At 47.4% G+C, this 25,917-nt stretch overlaps 1 protein-coding gene across 1 annotated transcript in view; it reads left to right on the plus strand.

The window, feature by feature from the left end:
• Positions 1 to 25,917, plus strand: part of COMP (cartilage oligomeric matrix protein) — a 58,265-nt gene that overhangs the window by 16,421 nt on the left and 15,927 nt on the right. The window contains exons 4-6 of the mRNA XM_053465637.1: positions 418 to 593; positions 1,055 to 1,192; positions 6,023 to 6,097. Coding sequence (XP_053321612.1) covers positions 418 to 593; positions 1,055 to 1,192; positions 6,023 to 6,097 — 389 coding nt within the window. The remainder of the gene's footprint in view (positions 1 to 417; positions 594 to 1,054; positions 1,193 to 6,022; positions 6,098 to 25,917) is intronic.

Raw genomic sequence — 25,917 nt, forward strand, 5'->3', positions numbered from 1 at the left:
GCGTGTACTTTCTTTTTTATATATATATACACATGTATACAGGGCCGGCCGAAGACTTAACGCCGCCTGGGGCGAAGTTTAAAACGCTGCCCAAAGCGGCGGCACTTTAAACTTCGCAGACGCCATAATCTACGATCCCCCCCCCCCGGTACTTACCTTTAAACAGTCCTGCGGCGCCGAGCGGGTAAGCGAAAACCACTCGGTGCCTCTCTCTCTCCTCCGCTTCAAAAAACAAACAAAAAAAGCGCTTGGGGCGGCAAAGTGCCGCCCCTTCTAAAGTGCCGCCTGGGGCAATTGCCCCAGTCTGCCCCATTATAGGGCCGGCCCTGCATGTATATATTTATAAAATTTTTGTTGTTTGTGTGTCCCATTTTAGTTTCAGCAAAAAACAAATTTTGTTTTGCATGTCTTTTTAAGGCATACACCCCAGTGCCACCGGCCAAGGAATCACAGTTACAGCTTATCAAAACCGCTGTATCCCAAATCCCTGTTTCAGTGGGGTCACTTGCACAGAGACAGCCACTGGTTTCCGCTGTGGCCCTTGTCCACCTGGCTATACAGGAAATGGATCACATTGCACTGATATCAATGAAGTAAGTTATACACTGTTTAAGTATACTGTTTTTTCTCCATCAGCCAGCATTTTGTTATAAATATAATGGATGTGAAGAACAAAAAAAGGGAAAGTATTAAAGGAAAGTTTAACATATTTGTTAAAGGGGGTAATAAAAATTGAAAAGAACCAATATATGGCCCTGTACTTGTTGAACTACATTGTCCATTGTTCTCAGCAGAAGGGGAGTTGTCATTTAATGAGATCATCACCCTGCCTGAGCTAAAGGATTTTCACAATCCCTTTAATTGGGAATAAAGGAGCCAAATAATAGAAGATGTGAATGATCAATAAGAGTCTAGTTTTTTTTATAGTGGGAAAGCAGAGCTCTAATTGAATTATGTATTATGTATGTATATGTTTTGAACAATTGTTTCAATTAATAAGACCAGAAATGCTATTAAGATTATGGAGCTTAATAAGACTAACATCTCTTCACAGTGCACAGCAAATCCCTGTTTTCCTCGGGTTCGGTGCATCAACACCTCTCCTGGCTTCCATTGTGACCCTTGCCCTATTGGTTATATTGGAAAGAGGGTCGAAGGAATTGGGCTGAATTTTGCCAGAGCTAATAAGCAGGTAATAACTCACTTGGTCAGGTGAAATGTAGGGTTAGAGAGGACCTGTGGGAATATGGGCAACATCTTAATTTGTACCAAGACATATGATAAAGACCATTAATATGTTACCATGATAAAGGTGTAGAGATAAACAGAAATACAAAAAAAACCTAACATTTGGTCCTGTATCGGATCCAATAATTTAATTATAAATTGTGGTTTTCATTCCATCAGTTGGCCAAAAAAATCAAATCACACTATTATGTTAACACATGCAAAAAGAAAAACACATGTATGTTTTACTGCCATGCCACAAAATTATTGTATACATATTGTTTCATTTATGGTCTGACAAAATTAACATGAATCTAAAGAAAACACTATTGAGCAATACAATTATCCAGTAGATGTCAGTATGCAGATGTTGGTATCTTGCTTCCTAATTGTAAAGGCTATCTTACCTTGTAGCTATATGCTCTAAATAGCAGCACAGTATTTTGCATAGCTAGTTTTAATACATGTATCGGCTGATTAGCACATGTGTTAAAGCAATCTATCATTCAAAGATTTAATTGTAAATAACAGGTATAATGAGGATAAAACATTAATTACCGTATTGGCTCGGATATAGGCCGCCCCCGTATATAGGCCGCACCCTAAAAGTTTGGTGCTTTTTTAAAGAAAAAGTTTTTTTTCTTTAAAAAAGCACCAAAAAAAACATGCTGCCACTGTCCTCCCCCCCGAGATATGCTGCCACTGTCCTCCCTCCCCGAGATACGCTGCCGCTGTCCTCCCTCCCCGCGATACGCTGCCGCTGTCCTCCCTCCCCGCGATACGCTGCCGCTGTCCTCCCCGCGATCCGCTGCGCTCCCTCCCCGCGATCCGCTGCCCTCCCTCCCCGCGATCCGCTGCCCTCCCTCCCCGAGATCCGCTGCCCTCCCTCCCCGCGATCCGCTGCCCTCCCTCCCCGCGATCCGCTGCCCTCCCTCCCCGCGATCCGCTGCCCTCCCTCCCCGCGATACGCTGTCCTCCCTCCCCGCGATACGCTGTCCTCCCTCCCCGCGATACGCTGTCCTCCCTCCCCGCGATACGCTGCCGCTGTCCTCCTCTGCCCCCCCTCCTCGACTTACCGGAGCAGACTCCCGGGTGTCTTCAGGGCCGGCGAGGGACATCTACGCAATACGCGTATGCAACTTCCGGTACCGTTACCGGAAGTTGCATTTGCGTATTGCGTAAATGTCTCCCGCCGGCCCCGCAAGACACCCGGGAGTCTGCTCCGGTAAGTCGGGGGTGGGCAGAGGTAAAACGCTTAGATAACCTCCCGTGCCGGCACCCCCCCCGTGGGAAGTGCTGGCAGGGGAGGCTGTCTGAGCGTATCGGGGAGAAGGATGCAGGTCCCCTGCACCGCTGCGGGGGATCTGTATCCTAACCCCGCTGCCTGCCCGGCGCCCAGGACTGCATGTCCCGGGCGTCGGGCGCTAGACCCCGAATATAGGCCGCACCCCCACTTTAAAAACTTAAAGTGGGGGAAAAAAGTGCGGCCTATATTCGAGCCAATACGGTATATATGAGTAACAAGGGTTTAAACATAAAAATGATGATTATTTCAAAAACAATACATATCATATCTTGTAAGTTGTAGCAGTTATTTTGCCAATCAGGCCATTTTTGCTGTCAGACTACTGATAAGTCATATAACTTAATACAAGTATGAACTACATAACATATTTTAAAAGGGAAGCTCCAGTCATTGTAAGTATTTTAATATGATACCTGAGGGTCCCACATCGCCAAACAGTGGCTGCATTCTACTTGAGTTTAGCAACTAAATGTGTGGCCACGTGTAGCCATCCAGAAGTCACTGGTCTTAAAGTGTTAGGACTGCCTAATGATTCATAGGCCAGTCATGTCCCCAATATGCATTTGCCTCTTTGCCCAATCACAGGCCTGCAGGAGATGTGTTTGGCTAAACACATCTCCTGCTTGCCAAAACGCATGCTTGCTATACTCATCTCCAGACAGTGCCAGCACTGTCTCATGGAAGAATTCCAGCAGATCTAACAAGACCTTCTGCGGTCATGTGTAAAAATGACTCTCTTTGAGTTCAATGATAACATTTTCCTATGATTGATTGGCTCATTCAAGCAGCAAAAATAGGAACTAGGACATCACTATCACTATAATAACCGATCATAAGAATCTGCTTTACCTGGAAAAGGCCAAATGGCTTAACCCTCGTCAACAAATGGGCTTTGTTTTTTTTACCTGTTTCAATTTCATCATAACCTACTGTCCCAGCTCCAACAACAATAAAGCTGATGCCTTTTCTAGACAATTAGAAAAACATAACTTTACTCCCATTGCCAAACCCATCATTCCCCCGGGACATATTCTAGCTACTATTTCCATGACCCTCCCACGTCTTATATTCCGTTCTCAACACTTCAAACTTTGAAGACTACACCTCCTGTTCGTCTCTACGTTTCCCCACAGTGTTGTCATGAACTACTGTGCTGGGTTCATGGATCTCCCTTTACTGGCCACTGGGGTATTCTTTTTTTCTTTCATCCAGGCTTCTGGTGGCACAACATGTCCTCCGATGTTTATGCTTTTGTATAAGCCTGTGACATCTGTGGAAGGAGCAATATACTGCAACAAAGACCACCTGGCCTACTCCATCCACTCCCTGTACCTGACCATACTTGGTCGTATTTGGCCATGGACTTTGTCACAGACCTTCTTTTGTCGCTTGAGAAGACCATAATACTAGTCATTGTCGATTTGTTTTCCAAACAAGCTCACTTTGTACCTCTCTAAGTACCTACAACCAAGGAACTCGTAGAACTAAGAGAAGTAGTCTGGTTACATAGGGTTCCACAGAGTTTTACTTTACCGTGGGCTGCAATTTATATCCAGGTTCTAAAACAACATCTACACATGTATGTGTCAGGGTCCACCCTGCCAGCCTGGACTATGCAATAATTATTTGAAATCTTGTCTACCTGCAGCCACTGGTGGCCACCCTTCCCTCTCAGGAGCACCCTTATCCAATTACTTGGGACAGCTGAGCCTCGTTACCTGAGTTTAGCCCTGCCCTTTTATACCTGATCTGCCCTTCAGTCTGGGCCTTTGCTTTTGTTTGGCTTGGGTCCCTGTTAGTCTGGTTGCAGCTAAAGATCCGTTTACTTGTTCTGATTTCCTGTGTATGACCTTGGCTACGTTCCTGATCCTGATTTGTGTACCAGACCCCGGCATGTCCCAGACTTACATACCTTCCAAGCCGGGTGCCCTGCCTGAGGGCTTCCAAGCCGCGTGCCCTGCCTGAGGGCTTCCAAGCCGTGTGCCCTGCCAGAGGGCTTCCAAGCCGTGTGCCCTGCCAGAGGGCTTCCAAGCCGTGTGCCCTGCCAGAGGGCTTCCAAGCCGTGTGCCCTGCCAGAGGGCTTCCAAGCCGTGTGCCCTGCCAGAGGGCTTCCAAGCCGTGTGCCCTGCCAGAGGGCTTCCAAGCCGTGTGCCCAGCCAGAGGGCTTCCAAGCCGTGTGCCCTGCCAGAGGGCTTCCAAGCCGTGTGCCTGCCAGAGGGCTTCCAAGCCGTGTGCCCTGCCCTCGCTACAGTTCCCCTGCCAGTGGGTCTCCAGTTCCAGGCTTGATTGAGCACCTAGGGTTGTGCAGTCACATACCAGCAGTCTGACATAGCAGTGGATGTTGTGCAGAACAAAACAAAGTGATATCCGGCAGGCACCCTGGAGCAGGCATGAGATGCTGCAGAATCATGTGCAGGATGCTGCAGGTTGGGAGTATGGAAGCTAAGCAGAGTAACAGCTGAAACATAGCGAGCAAGGGGAACAGAGTGAGCAAGGGGAATAGAGCGAGCAAGAAACATAACCAGACAATACATACATGGTACAGGACACCCCAAAGGACAGGGAACAAGGCAAGGAACACAGGGGATGGAGTAAGGAGCCGAGATCCTCAGACGCTTCTCCTTTAAGCAAGGATAGGAACTCTTAACTGGGACATGGGGAGAGAGAAACCGAGATCCTCAGATGATTCAGGGAATAGAGGGCACATAAGAGACAAACATGAATACAGGAACTAGCCTAGGACTATATAATAACAATTGGAGATTCTGTCACATCATATGACCATAGAATGCTTAGCCCACCACTATGCCAAAGTACTCCAATATTCAGTGGGTCCTAACGCAAAACCCTGCCTACATAAGTACTTATAAACTGAACATTGAATCTATACACAAAACCAAGAAGGACGTACCTTTAGACTGCTGACTGAAACAAACAGAACACATGGGTGGGGCACACCTTATAAAGGAAACAGAGCTGAAGCAAAGAGCAAGACTGGAATCAAGGAATCAGAGGTTCAGGACAGAACATATGGAAATCCAGAAATGGACCACAGCAAGACAGGGAAACAAAAGACACGCAGCTCTGCAGCCTGGATGGGGCCTGATAATCCATGAATGTCAGGGGCCTGAATGTTCCAGAGAAACTGAGCTACCTTTTAAGAGACCTTAAATTCTACAAAGTCTACGTGACTTTCCTACAAGAAACCCACTTTCGTGGAGCCTCAACTTCGGAGATTTCCAATCGCAACTACCCCAAAGGCTACTTCGGCAATAGTCAAGAATCCAAGACAAGAATACAGCACAACTTATTATGATGATGTTTAAGTGTTTTTAGTCGTGTAGTAATAGTACTGTGTCACTCCCATGTAAATAAATAAGGAATTTTATTAAATTGTACGTCCTCAAACACAAATAAAACAATTGAAGCGTTTTTAAAATGTTTCTCAGAGACCATCATACCTAATGTATGGTTTTCAATATTTTTCAGGTGTGTGATGACATAAATGAATGTGAAAACAGGAACAGCCCATGTCCTGCTAACACTGTTTGTATCAACACCAAGGTAAATATAGCACTTTAATTTCATATTTATAAAACTGTTTTTACTGTGAAAGCTCTGTCTCATTGGGGAGCATTGTAGCATTGTATTTCTTTTATCTACGCACAAAGTTTTTAGGTTTGACAATTCCAGGGACAAAATACATTTAGCTGGATCACTATAAAATTTCAAGATCAGTATTTCAGTTCAGTATTTCAAATGACTGGATCCAGAGGAGTGCTGGCACCCTCTCTCCTGGGAACTGGTATAGCTGACTGCCTCCCAGTGACATACATACTTACATACACACACATATATATACACACTCACATTAACATACAAATACTAACTCTAAACACACTTACACTAAAACATACTCATTCCATCACACCTCACACAGCCTCTTCTTCCACACCAGTGCTCTAAAAAACCCAAAGCCCTCCTCCTTGCATCCAGGCTTTAACCATGCATTAAGCTGATGAATTTAAGACAACAATTTGAAACGTCTTGCTTTGTTTTTGGGGAGGGGTCTGGCCTCATTTTCAGGGCTTCATACGAATTGACCAATTTAAAAAAATTCAGTAAATTTGATATTCGTAAGAATCTAACGCGAGTCCTTTTTTTATGAACTTACTTTTGTTTGCCTAACAAATTGGCCACTTACAAAAAAGCTCGGAGAGAAGCAAACCCTTACTGTGAGCATATTCTGTGAGTTTTGCTACTTGCTCTATACAGACTACACAGGTAATTGATTACAAACGCCACCCTTAAATAATTGCACACACTAAAAAAAACAGAGAAACAAAACATATTTTTCCAACTATTTTACCTTCTTACTGCAAGTAAGCTACAAACCCATTTTCAGTATTTATAATACCATAATAAATATAGTGACTACTCACTAGGCAGGTGCATGTCCATGCTCCCGTAACTCCATTCGCATTCTTCCTAGGTTCATCCCAGAGTTACTCTGACTCCAATTTACCCGTGTCACATGCTGCTCCTGTTTTCTTAAGTCTACCCACGGCACGTCACCGAAAATCAAGTCGTTAACGACAATTGACGTGCCAGGACCGGCACGTCTTTAAACGGGTGCAGAAAGCGATCTATTTTCGCTTTCTGCACCGAAACGGCGTTGCTGTAATGCCTCGACCTCGAGGCATTCAGCAACGCCATGATCGGCACAAAGGGGCCATCTCTGGCCCCTCCCCGGGGCGTCAACATCTGCCATACTTTGTATGGCGGCGGACGCCCGTTTTAAAAGCGTTTAGGAGGCGATCAACGATCGCCTCCTAAACTTAAATGGTGTCGCTGGAATGTCTCCAGACCCTCTAGAGAACTCTGGCTCCACTTGCAGGTTGAATACAGGTACTGCATTCAACCATGCAAGTCAATGGAGCTCAGCTTTCTAATCACAGTGTGATTAGTAAAAATAAATTAAAAATAAAATTAATAATAATTAGAAAAAAATAGTAAAAAAAACAGTAAAATGTAAAAAAAAAATTAAAAAAGGCAAAAACAAATATATAAAAAATATATTTTTGTGAGCAAGTCCTAAAATTAGCATATTAGCTTAAAACAATTCTCGCATGGAAAGAGTTAAAATACTGGCATATTAAATGCCCATGGGGTGTCTACTTTTAAAAAATGTATGATTTGATGGGGTAAATTGAATTGGCCGGGTTCAACAATGTCCCAATTAACACGGGGGGGAAGGATGGCCACACATCTAGTTTCCAATTAGAAAAATGCACACGTACCAAATGTGGCCTTTTAGTTCCCCCCAAAAATGACAAACCCATGCATGTGGGGTATCACTGTACTCAGGAGATGTTGCAGAACACATATTAGGGTGTCGTGTGACAGCGGCATATACCAGGAGCTGTAAATTCATACATAAAGTAGGTGTGTGGGGGAAAAATACACACACAAAAATACTACTGCAAACTTTGAAAAAATGCTGGTGGTAAAATGTGTGCATGCAAAGAGTTAAAATACCATCATTCATGTGGGGTATCACTGCGCTCAGGAGATGTTGCTGAACACATATTGGGGTGTTTTGTGATAGTGACATATACGGGAACTTTTTAATTCATACCTGAAGTAAAATGTGTGTGACAAAACAAATGCAAAAAATGACTACCATAAAGTTTGACAAAGACTGGTGATAGATATGGTGCATGGAAAGAGTTAAAATACTAGCATTTGAAATACCCTGGGGTGTCTAGTTTTCAAAAATATATGGGTTTATTGGGCACACTGAAATGGCCCGGCTCAAAGATGTACCAAATAGGGCATGGGCAGTGGATCCCCAAATGCCAAAGTTCAACATTGAAAAATGTGCATGCCCCAAATGTGGCCCTTTTGCCCCCAAACAGCCAGGCAAAATCATTCATGTGAGGAATCGCTGTACTCAGGAGATGTTGCTGAACACATATTGGGGTGTTTTATGATAGTGACATATACCAGAACCTGTTTATTCATACCTGAAGTAAAATGTGTGTGAAAAAACAAATGCAAAAAAATTACTACCATAAAGTTTGACAAAGGCTGATGGTAGAATAAGTGCTTGGAAAAGGTTAAAATACTAGCATTTGGAATACCCTGGGCTGTCTAGTTTTCAAAAATATATGACTTGATGGGGTAAATTTCATTGGCCGGGTTCAAAGATACCCGAAAAATGGCACAAGGGGGGAAGAATTACCAGATTTGGAAAAAATGGCTTTGAAATAGCAAAACGCTACCTGTACTTATTGCCCCATAATGTGTAGAAAAAAGCAAAAAAACATAAAAACATTGGGTATTTCTAAACTCAGGACAAATAGTAGAATCTATTTAGCTGGTTATTTTATTACTTTTTATAGATGAGTAAAAGATTTTTCAACTAAAAGTTAGAAACAGTCATTTTTTTCTAAATGTTTCACCATATTTTATACTTTTTTTAATAGTAAATAATATGATACAATCAAAACAATGTCATCTAAAGAAAGCCCTTCTTGTCCTGAAAAAAACAATATCTAATGTGTGTGGGTTCAGTAAACGGGAAAGAAGAAAATTACAGCTAAACACGAGCAGCGCAGAAAGGTTAAAACGGCCATTGTCACAAAGGGTACAAAAAGTAAAATCAGCCTTTGCCACGAAGGGGTTAAAGGGGAAGCACCACAGTAAAATTGCAGTGCTGTGCAAAAGTTTAAGGCAGGTGTGGAGTAAATGCTGTAATGCTGTTTTTAGGCAGGTGTGGAAAGAATACTTTCAAAAATCGACATGGTAATAGTTTATTTTTGTCATTTAACAAAATGCAAAGTGAGTGAACAGAGGAAAAATCTAAATCAAATCAATATTTGGTATGACCGCACTTTGCTTTCAAAATAGCTTACGCCGGGGGAGTTCCCGCTGTCGTTGGGGGGGAAACACCCCCATGTAAAGGAAAAAATGGGCGGGGAGCGGGGCGTGTCAAGACCCCGCTCCCGCGGAGCGGAGGATTCGGGTCTTGACCCGGAGAACCGGAGGAGCAGCGCTCACCCAGCAATCTCCGGGTCTAACTCGGAGAGTTCCCAGGTATGCTTATACCCCCAAGATATGCCTTATACCCCCAGATATGCCATATGCCCCTATATGCCAATCTGCCCCCCAGATATGCCACTCTGCCCCCCAGACTTACCAATGCATCCTCAGACTTGCCCCTGTGCTCCAGACTCCTCGGTGTCTAGTGGAGGCAGCTGGTGGACCTCTGCATCATGCAGCCGCCCACCAGCTGCCAGAGAGGATTCAGGTCCCCTGCAGCGCTGTGGGAGATCTGGATCTTGGTCTCAAATAGAGGTCAGACTATAAGACGAGGGATATTTTGCAGATCATTTGCTCTGAAAAAACCTCATCTTATATTTGAACAAATTGATTCAATTAATCGATAATGAAAATAGTTTATAACGATTTTCCTTATCAATTATTATTGGTTTTATCAATTAGTTGTTGCAGACCTGCAAAAGTCATACACCATGTCAAGACTGAGCACAGCGATGTAGTTGTAATGTATCAGCAAGGTCTTTCCCAGGCAGACAGGGGCTTCCAGATGTCAGAATTTTTATCTGAACAATGAGGCATCTGAATGGCTCCAACTTTACTCTTCAGCATGGCAATGACCCAAACATACACCCAAAGTCATTAAGAACTAGACTTGCGCATTCGTCTTCGGGCGAACATGAAAACGAGCACGAAGAGGCCGTTTTTTTGTTCGTTCCGAAGACACGCCGAAGAGAATACAGTGCCGGCAAAACGTAGGAGAAGACGAAGACTCACAACCACGAAGAATCTTCGATCGTCTTCGTTTTTGCCGCGCAGCCGCCAAAATTTCAAACAGGAGTGAGCTGATCTCGTCTGTCCAATCAGCTCACTCTTGTGACGTCACGCTAAGGGTCTCGTCCAATGCCTGTGCTGCTGATTTTTGAATTCTGAAGGCGCCTTTATAAGACCAGAGCTTGCCTGAGAGATCCATTCATTTTTCGCTGTGACTGCTTTGGCAACACTGCTGTGCTGCATCCGAGCGTTACAGAGAGAGATTGTTCTGTTCTGTGTGAGACTGGTAAGCCTTTCTCACAGTGTACTTCATCCTCACTTCAGTGCTACTTAATATAATTAATTTAATAATAATAATTTGATTAATTTAATTTTTTTTATTTAATTTGTCATCAACTGTAGTGTAAGTGCTGTTGAGTTGACAGTGCACCCAGTGCCTTAGTGGCACTGGGGTGCCCTTGCCCTGGGCTGGCACTAGTGCCTATTGCCTGTCCTGCTTAAATAAATTAAATAGAATTTATAAATAATAATTTAATAGAATCTATAATTTAATAGTTCATTATTATATATATATATATATTTGTCAGTCATATATATATATATTCTATAGTATACTAGTGTAGCATGTACTGTAGACATTCATCTACTAGTGTCTAATTTAAAATCAGTAATATTAATTAATATAATTAATAATTGAATTCATTATAAACTTATATATATATTTGTCAGTTATAGTTAGTAATAGTATACTAGTGTAGAGTGTACTGTAGACATTCAAGACATCTACTAGTGTCTAATCTAAAATCAGTAATATCAATAATTCTATAATTCTTTCTTGTCTTAATAGTTAATTAAATTAGCTATAAATAAAAGTAATAATATTAATTAATTACTACTAGCGTATAGTTCAGCTAATCTTATTAGTACTGGTGCTGCAGCTCTATAGTTTGTGCTTTGTTTTAGCAACAGTAAGAGACCAAGTCAATTTTTCTTAATTAATCTTTCATTTTATTTCATTTGTTTTGCTCACCTCAGTCCATCAGTGAAGTGAACTTGTTGGGCTAGTGAGTGCAGCCGCATAAGTGCTGTGTTTTTTTTTGATCAGCAAGCAGTGACGTTAACTGTTTTGCAAAGATTTTCTCATTTATTTTACATTTTATTTCAATTTTATTAAAAGTACCCTTAGTGTTTTGCTCACCTCAGTCCATCAGTGAAGTGAACTTGTTGGGCTAGTGAGTGCAGCAAGCACTGAAGCTAACTGTTTTGCTGTGACATTTTATTTTATTTCTAATTCTTTTCAAGAAAAATTGACTGTGACGAGCTGTACTAAGCAAAGCTTCAAGCTACTAGCTGTAGTACTAAAATAATTCTAATCTTCTTTAATCTTAATCTATAATATATTATAAATAATAATATTCTTATTCATAATCTATAATATAAGTAATTCTAATTCTAAATTCTAATTCATAATCTATATTCTTCTATCTATAATACATAATATATAAGTAAATTAGTTCTAATCTATTAATATTATATAACTTAATATTAATTAATAAATCATATACTGAATCTGATTTAACCTCACTTTAGCTTAGTGGGTTTGAGAGCGTCTGCCTAGAGGTAGACTTATAGTAAGGAAATATAGCTTTAGGCTAGCATAGTGGTAGGCTAAGCTCTTAGGCCCGTGTAAATTCAAATTAAAAATAAAATACTGCTAGTTATTAAATAGTTAATCTTGAGTTAATAATTTAAATAACTTTAGGATTTTGGCAGATTGCACACAGCACAGTGCAGTAGTGCATAGTTTTACTTTTTAAGCAGTAGCACTGAAGAGAACTTCCTCTAATTTTTTTGTCTTTAATTCGTTTTTCCTTTTTTTTATTTTTATTTTTTATTTTTTTTTATAGTTTTTTAAACACTACACTACACTACACTACACACACAACACAAAATTTGAAATGGATCCTCCTTTTGGGACTAAGGAGGGACAAGCTCCATCTACCACCACCACCACCACCAGCACCACCACCAGCACCACCACCAGCTCTAAGATGCAGCCTTTGCGTCAGTCTAGTCGGCCAAGTAGGCCAAGCTCTCGCTTATCATTTGGGGAAGCATTGCTTGAAGGATCATCAAGTAAAGGAAAGGCACCAAAAGCAGGCAGTAGTAGTGCGGCTAGGCCCACAAGCTCTATGGTTTTTTACGGGAAGCCTAAAGCACCAGAAGCACGTTCAAAGTTAAAGGGTAGCACAAGTAGTACCAGCCCAGTGACTAAAAAGAAGTGCCTTTTGCCCCAAGCAGCATCTTCCCCATCCACCAGCAGCATGCAAGGTACCAAGCAGAGCCAAATTAGCAGCAAGACTCAGAGGGGTCCCAAACCAAAGCGATCTCATTCCTTTGTAGGGAAAAACATGCGATGAGGAAAATGTTTAGCCTTTGGGTGGGAGCAGAGGCGGGCACCAATGTTGAAGTTGGTTTTGTGGTAACTGACGGAGGTGCCAATATGGTGAAAGCGCTGCGAGATGGTCATATTGTTGGTGTGCGCTGTGCAGCCCACATCATCCATCTTGTAGTGAAGGCAGCAATGTCAGAAGGAACTAATGTGGCAGCAGTAGTTCTGTCCCGCTGCAGAAAGATCGCTGGGCACTTTCACCATAGTGTTAAGGCTAGCCAACTTTTGAGGGAAGAGCAAGAGAGGTCAGGTCTTCCCGTACACTGCCTACGTCAGGATGTCAGTACACGGTGGAACTCCACGCTAGACATGCTCGAGAGGATTTTGGAGCAGCAGAGGGCAATCCATAATTTTGCCTCAGAGCACAATATTGGGATTACCTCTCCATTGAATAGGGAGGATTGGACAGTGATCGCCCAGCTAGTGGCAGTCCTTAAACCATTCAGGGATGCCACAGAAAATTTAAGCTCAAACACTGCCAGTCTGGCCCAGGTAATCCCAGTGTTCTCCCATCTAGGCAGCAAGATGGATGTGTTCCTTGGAAACCGTGAGGCTGTTCAAGGTGGCACTCTACATCCTGATGTAGCAGCCATAGTCAGGAAGCTGAAGGATCTGCTAAAAGTACACCTTCGCAAACGAATGGAAGAGAGTCCCGAAATGATGCTAGCGTGCCTTTGCGATCCAAGAATTAAGGGAAAGCTGGCTTTGAAATTTAATGTTCTCAGTAGCTACCGGGAGCAATTGGTCAACAAGGTGCGTGACTGGCAGCGTAAAATGGGAATGCTGTCCGAGGAGGGAGAGGTGCAGGAGGAGGAAGAGATGATGTGGTCTGCTACTCCTAGCAGCAGCATCAGCAGCAGTGCCACAAGCAGTACAACACAGCTGAGTGGAGCAGCTGCGTTTTGGGAAGAGGCACTTGGGAGTATAGTTGGACCATCTTACAGAGCTAGCAGCAGAAAGGAGAGTAGTGCTGCTGAAATGGTCAAACTTTACCTCTGTGAAGTTCCTTCTGCGCCTAATGTTGATCCTCTTAGCTACTGGGATGAAAAGAAGAGTGTGTGGCCTGCACTCTCATGGGTTGCGCAGCAGCTACTATCATGTCCGCCAACCACTGTTCAAAGTGAGCGCGTGTTTTCTATGACTGGAAACATACTGAGTCCACAGCGCTCACGCATGGCACCTCATCTGATGGAGCAGATTGCCTTCCTTAAATTCAATCTGCCCAAGTTGGGTTACCCAGCTCTTAACTTGGAAAGTTAATTTTTGTTATCTGTAATGTTTAAGGTAGTTTCTCCCCCTGGTTGCACGTGTTTGCGGTGTGGCAACGTCTGCCACCTCCGCCGGTGTAGCCAATTTACGCTAGGGCCTAGTGTCTGAGTTCTGGAAGTCCGCTCCCAAACGCCATGGACTGACAGACTTTCATGCTTTGCCCTGGGGTGAAACAGGTGAGCGGGTCGTCAATTGCCCACTCATTCACCTTTTTCCTTTTCCAACGGTGCTGCTGGTGGTGGTGCCAGCATCTTTTGCCAGTTCGCTTCCTGGCTGAAATCATGCCTCAAATGTCCCTAATGGAGAGGGTAGTTTCTCCCCCTGGTTGCACTTGCTGCGGTGTGGCAATGCCTGCTACCTCCGCCGGTGTAGCCAATTTACGCTAGGGCCTAGTGTCTGAGTTCTGGAAGTCCGCTCTCAAACGCCAAGGACTGACAGTCTTTGGATGCTTTGCCCTGGGGTGAAACAGGTGAGCGGGTCGTCAATTGCCCACTCATTTGCCTTTTCCAATGCTGCTGCTGCTGCTGCTGGTGGTGGTGGTGCCAGCGTCTCTTCTCTGCCAGTTCGCTTCCTGGCTAGTGTCATGCCTTAAATGTCCCTAATGGAGAGGGTAGTTTCTCCCCCCTGGTTGCACTTGCTGCGGTGTGGCAACGCCTGCTACCTCCGCCAATGTAGCCAGCTTACGCTAGGGCCTTGTGTCTGAGTTCTGGAAGTCCGCTCCCAAACGCCAAGGACTGACAGTTTTTGGATGCTTGGCCCTGGGGTGAAACAGGTGAGCGGGTCGTCAATTGCCCACTCATTCGCCTTTTCCAATGCTGCTGCTGCTGCTGCTGCTGGTGGTGGTGCCAGTGTCTCTTCTCTGCCAGTTCGCTTCCTGGCTAGTGTCATGCCTTAAATGTCCCTTATGGTAAGGGCAGTTTCTCCCCCCTGGTTGCACTTGCTGCGGTGTGGCAACGCCTGCTACCTCCGCCAATGTAGCCAGCTTACGCTAGGGCCTTGTGTCTGAGTTCTGGAAGTCCGCTCCCAAACGCCAAGGACTGACAGTGTTTGGATGCTTTGCCCTGGGGTGAAACAGGTGAGCGGGTCGTCAATTGCCCACTCATTTGCCTTTTCCAATGCTGCTGCTGCTGCTGCTGGTGGTGGTGCCAGTGTCTCTTCTCTGCCAGTTCGCTTCCTGGCTAGTGTCATGCCTTAAATGTCCCTTATGGTAAGGGCAGTTTCTCCCCCCTGGTTGCACTTGCTGCGGTGTGGCAACGCCTGCTACCTCCGCCAATGTAGCCAGCTTACGCTAGGGCCTTGTGTCTGAGTTCTGGAAGTCCGCTCCCAAACGCCAAGGACTGACAGTGTTTGGATGCTTTGCCCTGGGGTGAAACAGGTGAGCGGGTCGTCAATTGCCCACTCATTCGCCTTTTCCAATGCTGCTGCTGCTGCTGCTGGTGGTGCCAGCATCTCTTCTCTGCCAGTTTGCTTCCTGGCTAGTGTCATGCTTCAAATGTCCCTTATGGTAAGGGCAGTTTCTCCCCCCTGGTTGCACTTGCTGCGGTGTGGCAACGCCTGCTACCTCCGCCAATGTAGCCAGCTTACGCTAGGGCCTTGTGTCTGAGTTCTGGAAGTCCGCTCCCAAACGCCAAGGACTGACAGTGTTTGGATGCTTTGCCCTGGGGTGAAACAGGTGAGCGGGTCGTCAATTGCCCACTCATTTGCCTTTTCCAATGCTGCTGCTGCTGCTGCTGCTGGTGGTGCCAGCATCTCTTCTCTGCCAGTTCGCTTCCTGGCTAGTGTCATGCTTCAAATGTCCCTTATGGTAAGGGCAGTTTCTCCCCCCTGGTTGCACTTGCTGCGGTGTGGCAACGCCTGCTACCTCCGCCAATGTAGCCAGCTTACGCTAGGGCCTTGTGTCTGAGTTCTGGAGGTCCGCTCCCAAACGCCAAGGACTGACAGTGTTTGGATGCTTTGCCCTGGGGTGAAACAGGTGAGCGGGTCGTCAATTGCCCACTCATTCGCCTTTTCCAATGCTGCTGCTGCTGCTGGTGGTGGTGCCAGTGTCTCTTCTCTGCCAGTTCGCTTCCTGGCTAGTGTCATGCCTCAAATGTCCCTAATGGTAAGGGCAGTTTCTCCCCCCTGGCTGCCTCTGTCTGCGGTGTGGCAACGCCTGCTACCTCCGCCGGAGTGGCCAGCTTACGCTAGGGCCTAGTGTCTGAGCTCTGGAAGTCTGCTGCCAAACGTCTAATACTGACAGTGTTTGGGTGCTTTGCCCTGGGGTGAAACAGGTGAGTGGGTCGCCAATTGCCCACTCATTCGCCTTTCCCAATTTTGCTGCTGCTGGTGATGGTGGTGCCAGCATCTCTTCTCTGCCAGTTCGCTTCCTGGCTAGTGTCATGCCCAAAATGTCCCTAGTGGTAAGGGAAGTTTCTCCCCTCTGGCTGCGTCTGTTTGCGGTGTGGCAACGCCTGCTACCTCCGCCGGAGTGGCCAGCTTACGCTAGGGCCTTGTGTCTGAGCTCTGGAAGTCCGCTGCCAAACGTCTAGGACTGACAGTGTTTGGGTGCTTTGCCCTGGGGTGAAACAGGTGAGTGGGTCGCCAATTGCCCACTCATTCGCCTTTCCCAATTCTGCTGCTGCTGCTGCTGGTGGTGGTGCCAGTGTCTCTTCTCTGCCAGTTCGCTTCCTGGCTAGTGTCATGAATCAAATGTCCCTAGTGGTAAGGGCAGTTTCTCCCCCCTGGCTGCCTCTGTCTGCGGTGTGGCAACGCCTGCTACCTCCGCCGGAGTGGCCAGCTTACGCTAGGGCCTTGTGTCTGAGCTCTGGAAGTCCGCTGCCAAACGTCTAGGACTGACAGTGTTTGGGTGCTTTGCCCTGGGGTGAAACAGGTGAGTGGGTCGCCAATTGCCCACTCATTCGCCTTTCCCAAATTCTGCTGCTGCTGCTGCTGGTGGTGGTGCCAGTGTCTCTTCTCTGCCAGTTCGCTTCCTGGCTAGTGTCATGAATCAAATGTCCCTAATGGTAAGGGCAGTTTCTCCCCCCTGGCTGCCTCTGTCTGCGGTGTGGCAACGCCTGCTACCTCCGCCGGAGTGGCCAGCTTACGCTAGGGCCTTGTGTCTGAGCTCTGGAAGTCCGCTGCCATACGTCTAGGACTGACAGTGTTTGGGTGCTTTGCCCTGGGGTGAAACAGGTGAGTGGGTCGCCAATTGCCCACTCATTCGCCTTTCCCAATTCTGCTGCTGCTGCTGCTGGTGGTGGTGCCAGTGTCTCTTCTCTGCCAGTTCGCTTCCTGGCTAGTGTCATGAATCAAATGTCCCTAATGGTAAGGGCAGTTTCTCCCCCCTGGCTGCCTCTGTCTGCGGTGTGGCAACGCCTGCTACCTCCGCCGGAGTGGCCAGCTTACGCTAGGGCCTTGTGTCTGAGCTCTGGAAGTCCGCTGCCATACGTCTAGGACTGACAGTGTTTGGGTGCTTTGCCCTGGGGTGAAACAGGTGAGTGGGTCGCCAATTGCCCACTCATTCGCCTTTCCCAATTCTGCTGCTGCTGCTGCTGGTGGTGGTGCCAGTGTCTCTTCTCTGCCAGTTCGCTTCCTGGCTAGTGTCATGAATCAAATGTCCCTAATGGTAAGGGCAGTTTCTCCCCCCTGGCTGCCTCTGTCTGCGGTGTGGCAACGCCTGCTACCTCCGCCGGAGTGGCCAGCTTACGCTAGGGCCTTGTGTCTGAGCTCTGGAAGTCTGCTGCCAAACGTCTAAGACTGACAGTGTTTGGGTGCTTTGCCCTGGGGTGAAACAGGTGAGTGGGTCGCCAATTGCCCACTCATTCGCCTTTCCCATTTTTCAATGCTGCTGCTGGTGGTGGTGGTGGTGCCAGCATCTCTTCTCTGCCAGTTCGCTTCCTGGCTAGAGTCATGCCCAAAATGTCCCTAGTGGTAAGGGCAGTTTCTCCCCTCTGGCTGCGTCTGTTTGCGGTGTGGCAACGCCTGCTACCTCCGCCGGAGTGGCCAGCTTACGCTAGGGCCTTGTGTCTGAGTTCTGGAAGTCCGCTCCCAAACGCCAAGGACTGACAGTGTTTGGATGCTTTGCCCTGGGGTGAAACAGGTGAGCGGGTCGTCAATTGCCCACTCATTTGCCTTTTCCAATGCTGCTGCTGCTGGTGGTGGTGGTGCCAGCGTCTCTTCTCTGCCAGTTCGCTTCCTGGCTAGTGTCATGCCTTAAATGTCCCTAATGGAGAGGGTAGTTTCTCCCCCCTGGTTGCACTTGCTGCGGTGTGGCAACGCCTGCTACCTCCGCCAATGTAGCCAGCTTACGCTAGGGCCTTGTGTCTGAGTTCTGGAAGTCCGCTCCCAAACGCCAACGACTGACAGTTTTTGGATGCTTTGCCCTGGGGTGAAACAGGTGAGCGGGTCGTCAATTGCCCACTCATTCGCCTTTTCCAATGCTGCTGCTGCTGGTGGTGGTACCAGTGTCTCTTCTCTGCCAGTTCGCTTCCTGGCTAGTGTCATGCCTTAAATGTCCCTTATGGTAAGGGCAGTTTCTCCCCCCTGGTTGCACTTGCTGCGGTGTGGCAACGCCTGCTACCTCCGCCAATGTAGCCAGCTTACGCTAGGGCCTTGTGTCTGAGTTCTGGAAGTCCGCTCCCAAACGCCAAGGACTGACAGTGTTTGGATGCTTTGCCCTGGGGTGAAACAGGTGAGCGGGTCGTCAATTGCCCACTCATTTGCCTTTTCCAATGCTGCTGCTGCTGGTGGTGCTGGTGGTGCCAGCATCTCTTCTCTGCCAGTTCGCTTCCTGGCTAGTGTCATGCTTCAAATGTCCCTTATGGTAAGGGCAGTTTCTCCCCCCTGGTTGCACTTGCTGCGGTGTGGCAACGCCTGCTACCTCCGCCAATGTAGCCAGCTTACGCTAGGGCCTTGTGTCTGAGTTCTGGAAGTCCGCTCCCAAACGCCAAGGACTGACAGTGTTTGGATGCTTTGCCCTGGGGTGAAACAGGTGAGCGGGTCGTCAATTGCCCACTCATTTGCCTTTTCCAATGCTGCTGCTGCTGCTGGTGGTGCCAGCATCTCTTCTCTGCCAGTTCGCTTCCTGGCTAGTGTCATGCTTCAAATGTCCCTTATGGTAAGGGCAGTTTCTCCCCCCTGGTTGCACTTGCTGCGGTGTGGCAACGCCTGCTACCTCCGCCAATGTAGCCAGCTTACGCTAGGGCCTTGTGTCTGAGTTCTGGAAGTCCGCTCCCAAACGCCAAGGACTGACAGTGTTTGGATGCTTTGCCCTGGGGTGAAACAGGTGAGCGGGTCGTCAATTGCCCACTCATTCGCCTTTTCCAATGCTACTGCTGCTGCTGCTGCTGGTGGTGGTGCCAGTGTCTCTTCTCTGCCAGTTCGCTTCCTGGCTAGTGTCATGCCTCAAATGTCCCTAATGGTAAGGGCAGTTTCTCCCCCCTGGCTGCCTCTGTCTGCGGTGTGGCAACGCCTGCTACCTCCGCCGGAGTGGCCAGCTTACGCTAGGGCCTAGTGTCTGAGCTCTGGAAGTCTGCTGCCAAACGTCTAAGACTGACAGTGTTTGGGTGCTTTGCCCTGGGGTGAAACAGGTGAGTGGGTCGCCAATTGCCCACTCATTCGCCTTTCCCAATTTTGCTGCTGCTGGTGGTGGTGGTGCCAGCATCTCTTCTCTGCCAGTTCGCTTCCTGGCTAGTGTCATGCCCAAAATGTCCCTAGTGGTAAGGGCAGTTTCTCCCCTCTGGCTGCGTCTGTTTGCGGTGTGGCAACGCCTGCTACCTCCGCCGGAGTGGCCAGCTTACGCTAGGGCCTTGTGTCTGAGCTCTGGAAGTCCGCTGCCAAACGTCTAGGACTGACAGTGTTTGGGTGCTTTGCCCTGGGGTGAAACAGGTGAGTGGGTCGCCAATTGCCCACTCATTTGCCTTTCCCAATTCTGCTGCTGCTGGTGGTGGTGCCAGTGTCTCTTCTCTGCCAGTTCGCTTCCTGGCTAGTGTCATGAATCAAATGTCCCTAATGGTAAGGGCAGTTTCTCCCCCCTGGCTGCCTCTGTCTGCGGTGTGGCAACGCCTGCTACCTCCGCCGGAGTGGCCAGCTTACGCTAGGGCCTTGTGTCTGAGCTCTGGAAGTCCGCTGCCAAACGTCTAGGACTGACAGTGTTTGGGTGCTTTGCCCTGGGGTGAAACAGGTGAGTGGGTCGCCAATTGCCCACTCATTCGCCTTTCCCAATTCTGCTGCTGCTGCTGGTGGTGGTGCCAGTGTCTCTTCTCTGCCAGTTCGCTTCCTGGCTAGTGTCATGAATCAAATGTCCCTAATGGTAAGGGCAGTTTCTCCCCCCTGGCTGCCTCTGTCTGCGGTGTGGCAATGCCTGCTACCTCCGCCGGAGTGGCCAGCTTACGCTAGGGCCTTGTGTCTGAGCTCTGGAAGTCCGCTGCCAAACGTCTAGGACTGACAGTGTTTGGGTGCTTTGCCCTGGGGTGAAACAGGTGAGTGGGTCGCCAATTGCCCACTCATTCGCCTTTCCCAATTCTGCTGCTGCTGCTGCTGCTGGTGGTGGTGCCAGTGTCTCTTCTCTGCCAGTTCGCTTCCTGGCTAGTGTCATGAATCAAATGTCCCTAATGGTAAGGGCAGTTTCTCCCCCCTGGCTGCCTCTGTCTGCGGTGTGGCAACGCCTGCTACCTCCGCCGGAGTGGCCAGCTTACGCTAGGGCCTTGTGTCTGAGCTCTGGAAGTCCGCTGCCAAACGTCTAGGACTGACAGTGTTTGGGTGCTTTGCCCTGGGGTGAAACAGGTGAGTGGGTCGCCAATTGCCCACTCATTCGCCTTTCCCAATTCTGCTGCTGGTGGTGCCAGTGTCTCTTCTCTGCCAGTTCGCTTCCTGGCTAGTGTCATGAATCAAATGTCCCTAATGGTAAGGGCAGTTTCTCCCCCCTGGCTGCCTCTGTCTGCGGTGTGGCAACGCCTGCTACCTCCGCCGGAGTGGCCAGCTTACGCTAGGGCCTTGTGTCTGAGCTCTGGAAGTCTGCTGCCAAACGTCTAAGACTGACAGTGTTTGGGTGCTTTGCCCTGGGGTGAAACAGGTGAGTGGGTCGCCAATTGCCCACTCATTCGCCTTTCCCATTTTTCAATGCTGCTGCTGGTGGTGGTGGTGGTGCCAGCATCTCTTCTCTGCCAGTTCGCTTCCTGGCTAGAGTCATGCCCAAAATGTCCCTAGTGGTAAGGGCAGTTTCTCCCCTCTGGCTGCGTCTGTTTGCGGTGTGGCAACGCCTGCTACCTCCGCCGGAGGGGCCAGCTTACGCTAGGGCCTTGTGTCTGAGCTCTGGAAGTCTGCTGCCAAACGTCTAAGACTGACAGTGTTTGGGTGCTTTGCCCTGGGGTGAAACAGGTGAGTGGGTCGCCAATTGCCCACTCATTCGCCTTTCCCATTTTTCAATGCTGCTGCTGGTGGTGGTGGTGGTGCCAGCATCTCTTCTCTGCCAGTTCGCTTCCTGGCTAGAGTCATGCCCAAAATGTCCCTAGTGGTAAGGGCAGTTTCTCCCCTCTGGCTGCGTCTGTTTGCGGTGTGGCAACGCCTGCTACCTCCGCCGGAGTGGCCAGCTTACGCTAGGGCCTTGTGTCTGAGCTCTGGAAGTCTGCTGCCAAACGTCTAAGACTGACAGTGTTTGGGTGCTTTGCCCTGGGGGTGAAACAGGTAAGTGGGTCGCCAATTGCCCACTCATTCGCCTTTCCCAATTCTGCTGCTGCTGCTGCTGGTGGTGCCAGTGTCTCTTCTCTGCCAGTTCGCTTCCTGGCTAGTGTCATGAATCAAATGTCCCTAATGGTAAGGGCAGTTTCTCCCCCCTGGCTGCCTCTGTCTGCGGTGTGGCAACGCCTGCTACCTCCGCCGGAGTGGCCAGCTTACGCTAGGGCCTTGTGTCTGAGCTCTGGAAGTCTGCTGCCAAACGTCTAAGACTGACAGTGTTTGGGTGCTTTGCCCTGGGGTGAAACAGGTGAGTGGGTCGCCAATTGCCCACTCATTCGCCTTTCCATTTTTCAATGCTGCTGCTTGTGGTGGTGGTGGTGCCAGCATCTCTTCTCTGCCAGTTCGCTTCCTGGCTAGAGTCATGCCCAAAATGTCCCTAGTGGTAAGGCCAGTTTCTCCCCTCTGGCTGCGTCTGTTTGCGGTGTGGCAACGCCTGCTACCTCCGCCGGAGTGGCCAGCTTACGCTAGGGCCTTGTGTCTGAGCTCTGGAAGTCTGCTGCCAAACGTCTAAGACTGACAGTGTTTGGGTGCTTTGCCCTGGGGTGAAACAGGTGAGTGGGTCGCCAATTGCCCACTCATTCGCCTTTCCCATTTTTCAATGCTGCTGCTGGTGGTGGTGGTGGTGCCAGCATCTCTTCTCTGCCAGTTCGCTTCCTGGCTAGAGTCATGCCCAAAATGTCCCTAGTGGTTAGGGCAGTTTCTCCCCTCTGGCTGCGTCTGTTTGCGGTGTGGCAACGCCTGCTACCTCCGCCGGAGGGGCCAGCTTACGCTAGGGCCTTGTGTCTGAGCTCTGGAAGTCTGCTGCCAAACGTCTAAGACTGACAGTGTTTGGGTGCTTTGCCCTGGGGTGAAACAGGTGAGTGGGTCGCCAATTGCCCACTCATTCGCCTTTCCCATTTTTCAATGCTGCTGCTGGTGGTGGTGGTGGTGCCAGCATCTCTTCTCTGCCAGTTCGCTTCCTGGCTAGTGTCATGCCCAAAATGTCCCTAGTGGTAAGGGCAGTTTCTCCCCTCTGGCTGCGTCTGTTTGCGGTGTGGCAACGCCTGCTACCTCCGCCGGAGTGGCCAGCTTACGCTAGGGCCTTGTGTCTGAGCTCTGGAAGTCTGCTGCCAAACGTCTAAGACTGACAGTGTTTGGGTGCTTTGCCCTGGGGTGAAACAGGTGAGTGGGTCGCCAATTGCCCACTCATTCGCCTTTCCCAATTCTGCTGCTGCTGCTGCTGGTGGTGGTGCCAGTGTCTCTTCTCTGTCAGTTCGCTTCCTGGCTAGTGTCATGAATCAAATGTCCCTAATGGTAAGGGCAGTTTCTCCCCCCTGGCTGCCTCTGTCTGCGGTGTGGCAACGCCTGCTACCTCCGCCGGAGTGGCCAGCTTACGCTAGGGCCTTGTGTCTGAGCTCTGGAAGTCTGCTGCCAAACGTCTAAGACTGACAGTGTTTGGGTGCTTTGCCCTGGGGTGAAACAGGTGAGTGGGTCGCCAATTGCCCACTCATTCGCCTTTCCCATTTTTCGCTGCTGCTGGTGGTGGTGGTGGTGCCAGCATCTCTTCTCTGCCAGTTCGCTTCCTGGCTAGAGTCATGCCCAAAATGTCCCTAGTGGTAAGGGCAGTTTCTCCCCTCTGGCTGCGTCTGTTTGCGGTGTGGCAACGCCTGCTACCTCCGCCGGAGTGGCCAGCTTACGCTAGGGCCTTGTGTCTGAGCTCTGGAAGTCTGCTGCCAAACGTCTAAGACTGACAGTGTTTGGGTGCTTTGCCCTGGGGTTAAACAGGTGAGTGGGTCGCCAATTGCCCACTCATTCGCCTTTTCCATTTCCTTTTCCATTTCCATTTCATTATTTTCCTTCTGATACACAACCAACCAACCAAACATAACACACACAATAACACAAATAACACAGTGACATAACACATAACACACATAACACATATAACCCAGTGACAAGTGACAACACACATAACACACATAACACATACACGTACAATGCACAAATCACAAGGACCTTTCCTCTTGTTATTTGTCCTGGCCTTCATTTCTACACTCACTAGCATTAACGCTATAACTCACACTTCATACTATAACATTTTTCCATCCACATACCTGCCAACAGACCCAACTTTTTCAGGGACAGTCCTGCTTTTTTCCAGTCCTGTCCCATCTAATTTAGCTAAACTAGGTATGCAAATACACGTTGGTAGTTATAGCTCGGTAGGTAGCACTAGTATAAACATTAAATAAATATAATAAAGTACTAAATAATAAATCTAACTTTAAAATACATTTAAATAAACCCCTAATTTTTTTTTAAAAAAACATTAAAATTAAAATTAAATTATTATTTAGACATAATACATCTTTAACCAAAGCAGTGCACTGCTACTAATCTTAAACATAACCGTACATTAACCCTAAGCTATTTTTTAGTTCTTGTCCAACATTTTTCCATCCGCATACCTGCCAACACACCCAAGATTTTGGTGGACAGTCCTGCTTTTTTCCAGTCCTGTCCAGTAAAAGTTGGGTTGTTGCAAAGTATGCCATTGTAAATAGGTAGCAAATGTTAGGCATGTATTACAAGTGGTCCAAAATCAATTTAAAAATGTAAAATAATCCCTATTCTTTTATTAAACATCTATGGATGTGTGATTGTGTATGATAAACGGAGGCCAAGTTCCTTGGAGCATTTGTCTCTAGGTCATTTTGTGTACAGTACACCTCAGTACGTGTGTGCAACTCTATTGGTCTTTTCGGCAGGGGGCTGGCCTGCCATCAACAAATGAAGTGCGTTCTGCAATTCACTAGTTGATGCCAGACCAGCCCCCTGCCGAAACGACCAATAGAGTTGCACACACGTTCCTTCACGGCAGCTGCTGCTGCTCCGATGTGTTGTTAACCCCGTATTAACCCCTGCTAGGCAACCGGGAAGAAAACGAAGATTAAACGAGCACGAAGAATGTCCGCGAATATTCGCCCGAAGAGAAGACAGGAACGGGCGAATATTCGCAGAATACGAAGATTTTTTTTTCCCCGAAGACGAGCACGAAGACGAACACGAAGAGCCCCCTGGTGCCCAAGTCTATTAAGAACTACCTTCAGCATAACGAAGAACAAAGATTCCTGGAAGTGATGGCATGGCCCCCACAGAGCCCTGATCCAAACATTATTGAGTCTGTCTGGGGGTTTACATGAAGAGAGAAAAAAAAATGAGGCTTCGCAAATCCACAGAAGAACTGTAGTTCGTTCTCCAAGATGTTTGGAAAAACCTACTTGCTGAGTTCATTAAAAAAAACTATGTGCAAGTGTACCTACAAGAATTACCCTTATGAAAAATTACTGCAGTTTTTCTGAAGTAATACTGCAGTTTTTTGGACATGAAAAAACTGCAATACTGCACTTTTACTGCAGTATTACTGCACATTTACTGCAGTTTTACTGCATTTGTACTTCAAAGTACTGCAGTTTTACTGCAGTTATTTTTGTACGGAAGTACAATAAAGCTACAGTACATTGAAGTACAACTGTAGGTTTGCAATATAAAAAAAAAAGTGCGGTAAATGTGCAGTAATACTGCAGTACAGTGAAGTACAAATGCAGTAAAACTGCAGTAAATATGCAGTAATACTGCAGTAAAAGTGCAGTATTGCAGTTTTTTCATGTCCCAAAAACTGCAGTATTACTTCAGAAAAACTGCAGTAATTTTTTCGTAAGGGTAAAGCTGTTTTGAAAGAAAATGGTGGTCACACTAAATATTTATTTAGATTTTTCTTCTGTTCACTCACTTTGCATTTTGTTAAATGCTAAAAATAAATAATTAACATGTCTTTTTTTAAGCATTCTTACTTTACAGCATTTTTCATACTGTATGTTTCTTCTTAAGCGTAAAATACAGTCCTGTATACAGTAATGTAGGTAAGCACTGGGAAAAAAACAAAACATACTTTTAACAAATTATTTTCCAGTAAACTTTTTTTCGCAGCCAACCTGTAGACTGCCATTGTCAGTTATTTTGGGTGACTTTCCCGACTCACCACCCTTAGATTTTTCCTGACATTGCATTATGGCAACGCTAATGAATTCTTTTTTTCCATAGACTTTTTTTTATCATTTAGAGTGTCCAGCTGGGC

The sequence above is a fragment of the Spea bombifrons genome, chromosome 1 (assembly GCF_027358695.1).
Source record: "Spea bombifrons isolate aSpeBom1 chromosome 1, aSpeBom1.2.pri, whole genome shotgun sequence".
NCBI classification, from domain to species: domain Eukaryota; kingdom Metazoa; phylum Chordata; class Amphibia; order Anura; family Pelobatidae; genus Spea; species Spea bombifrons.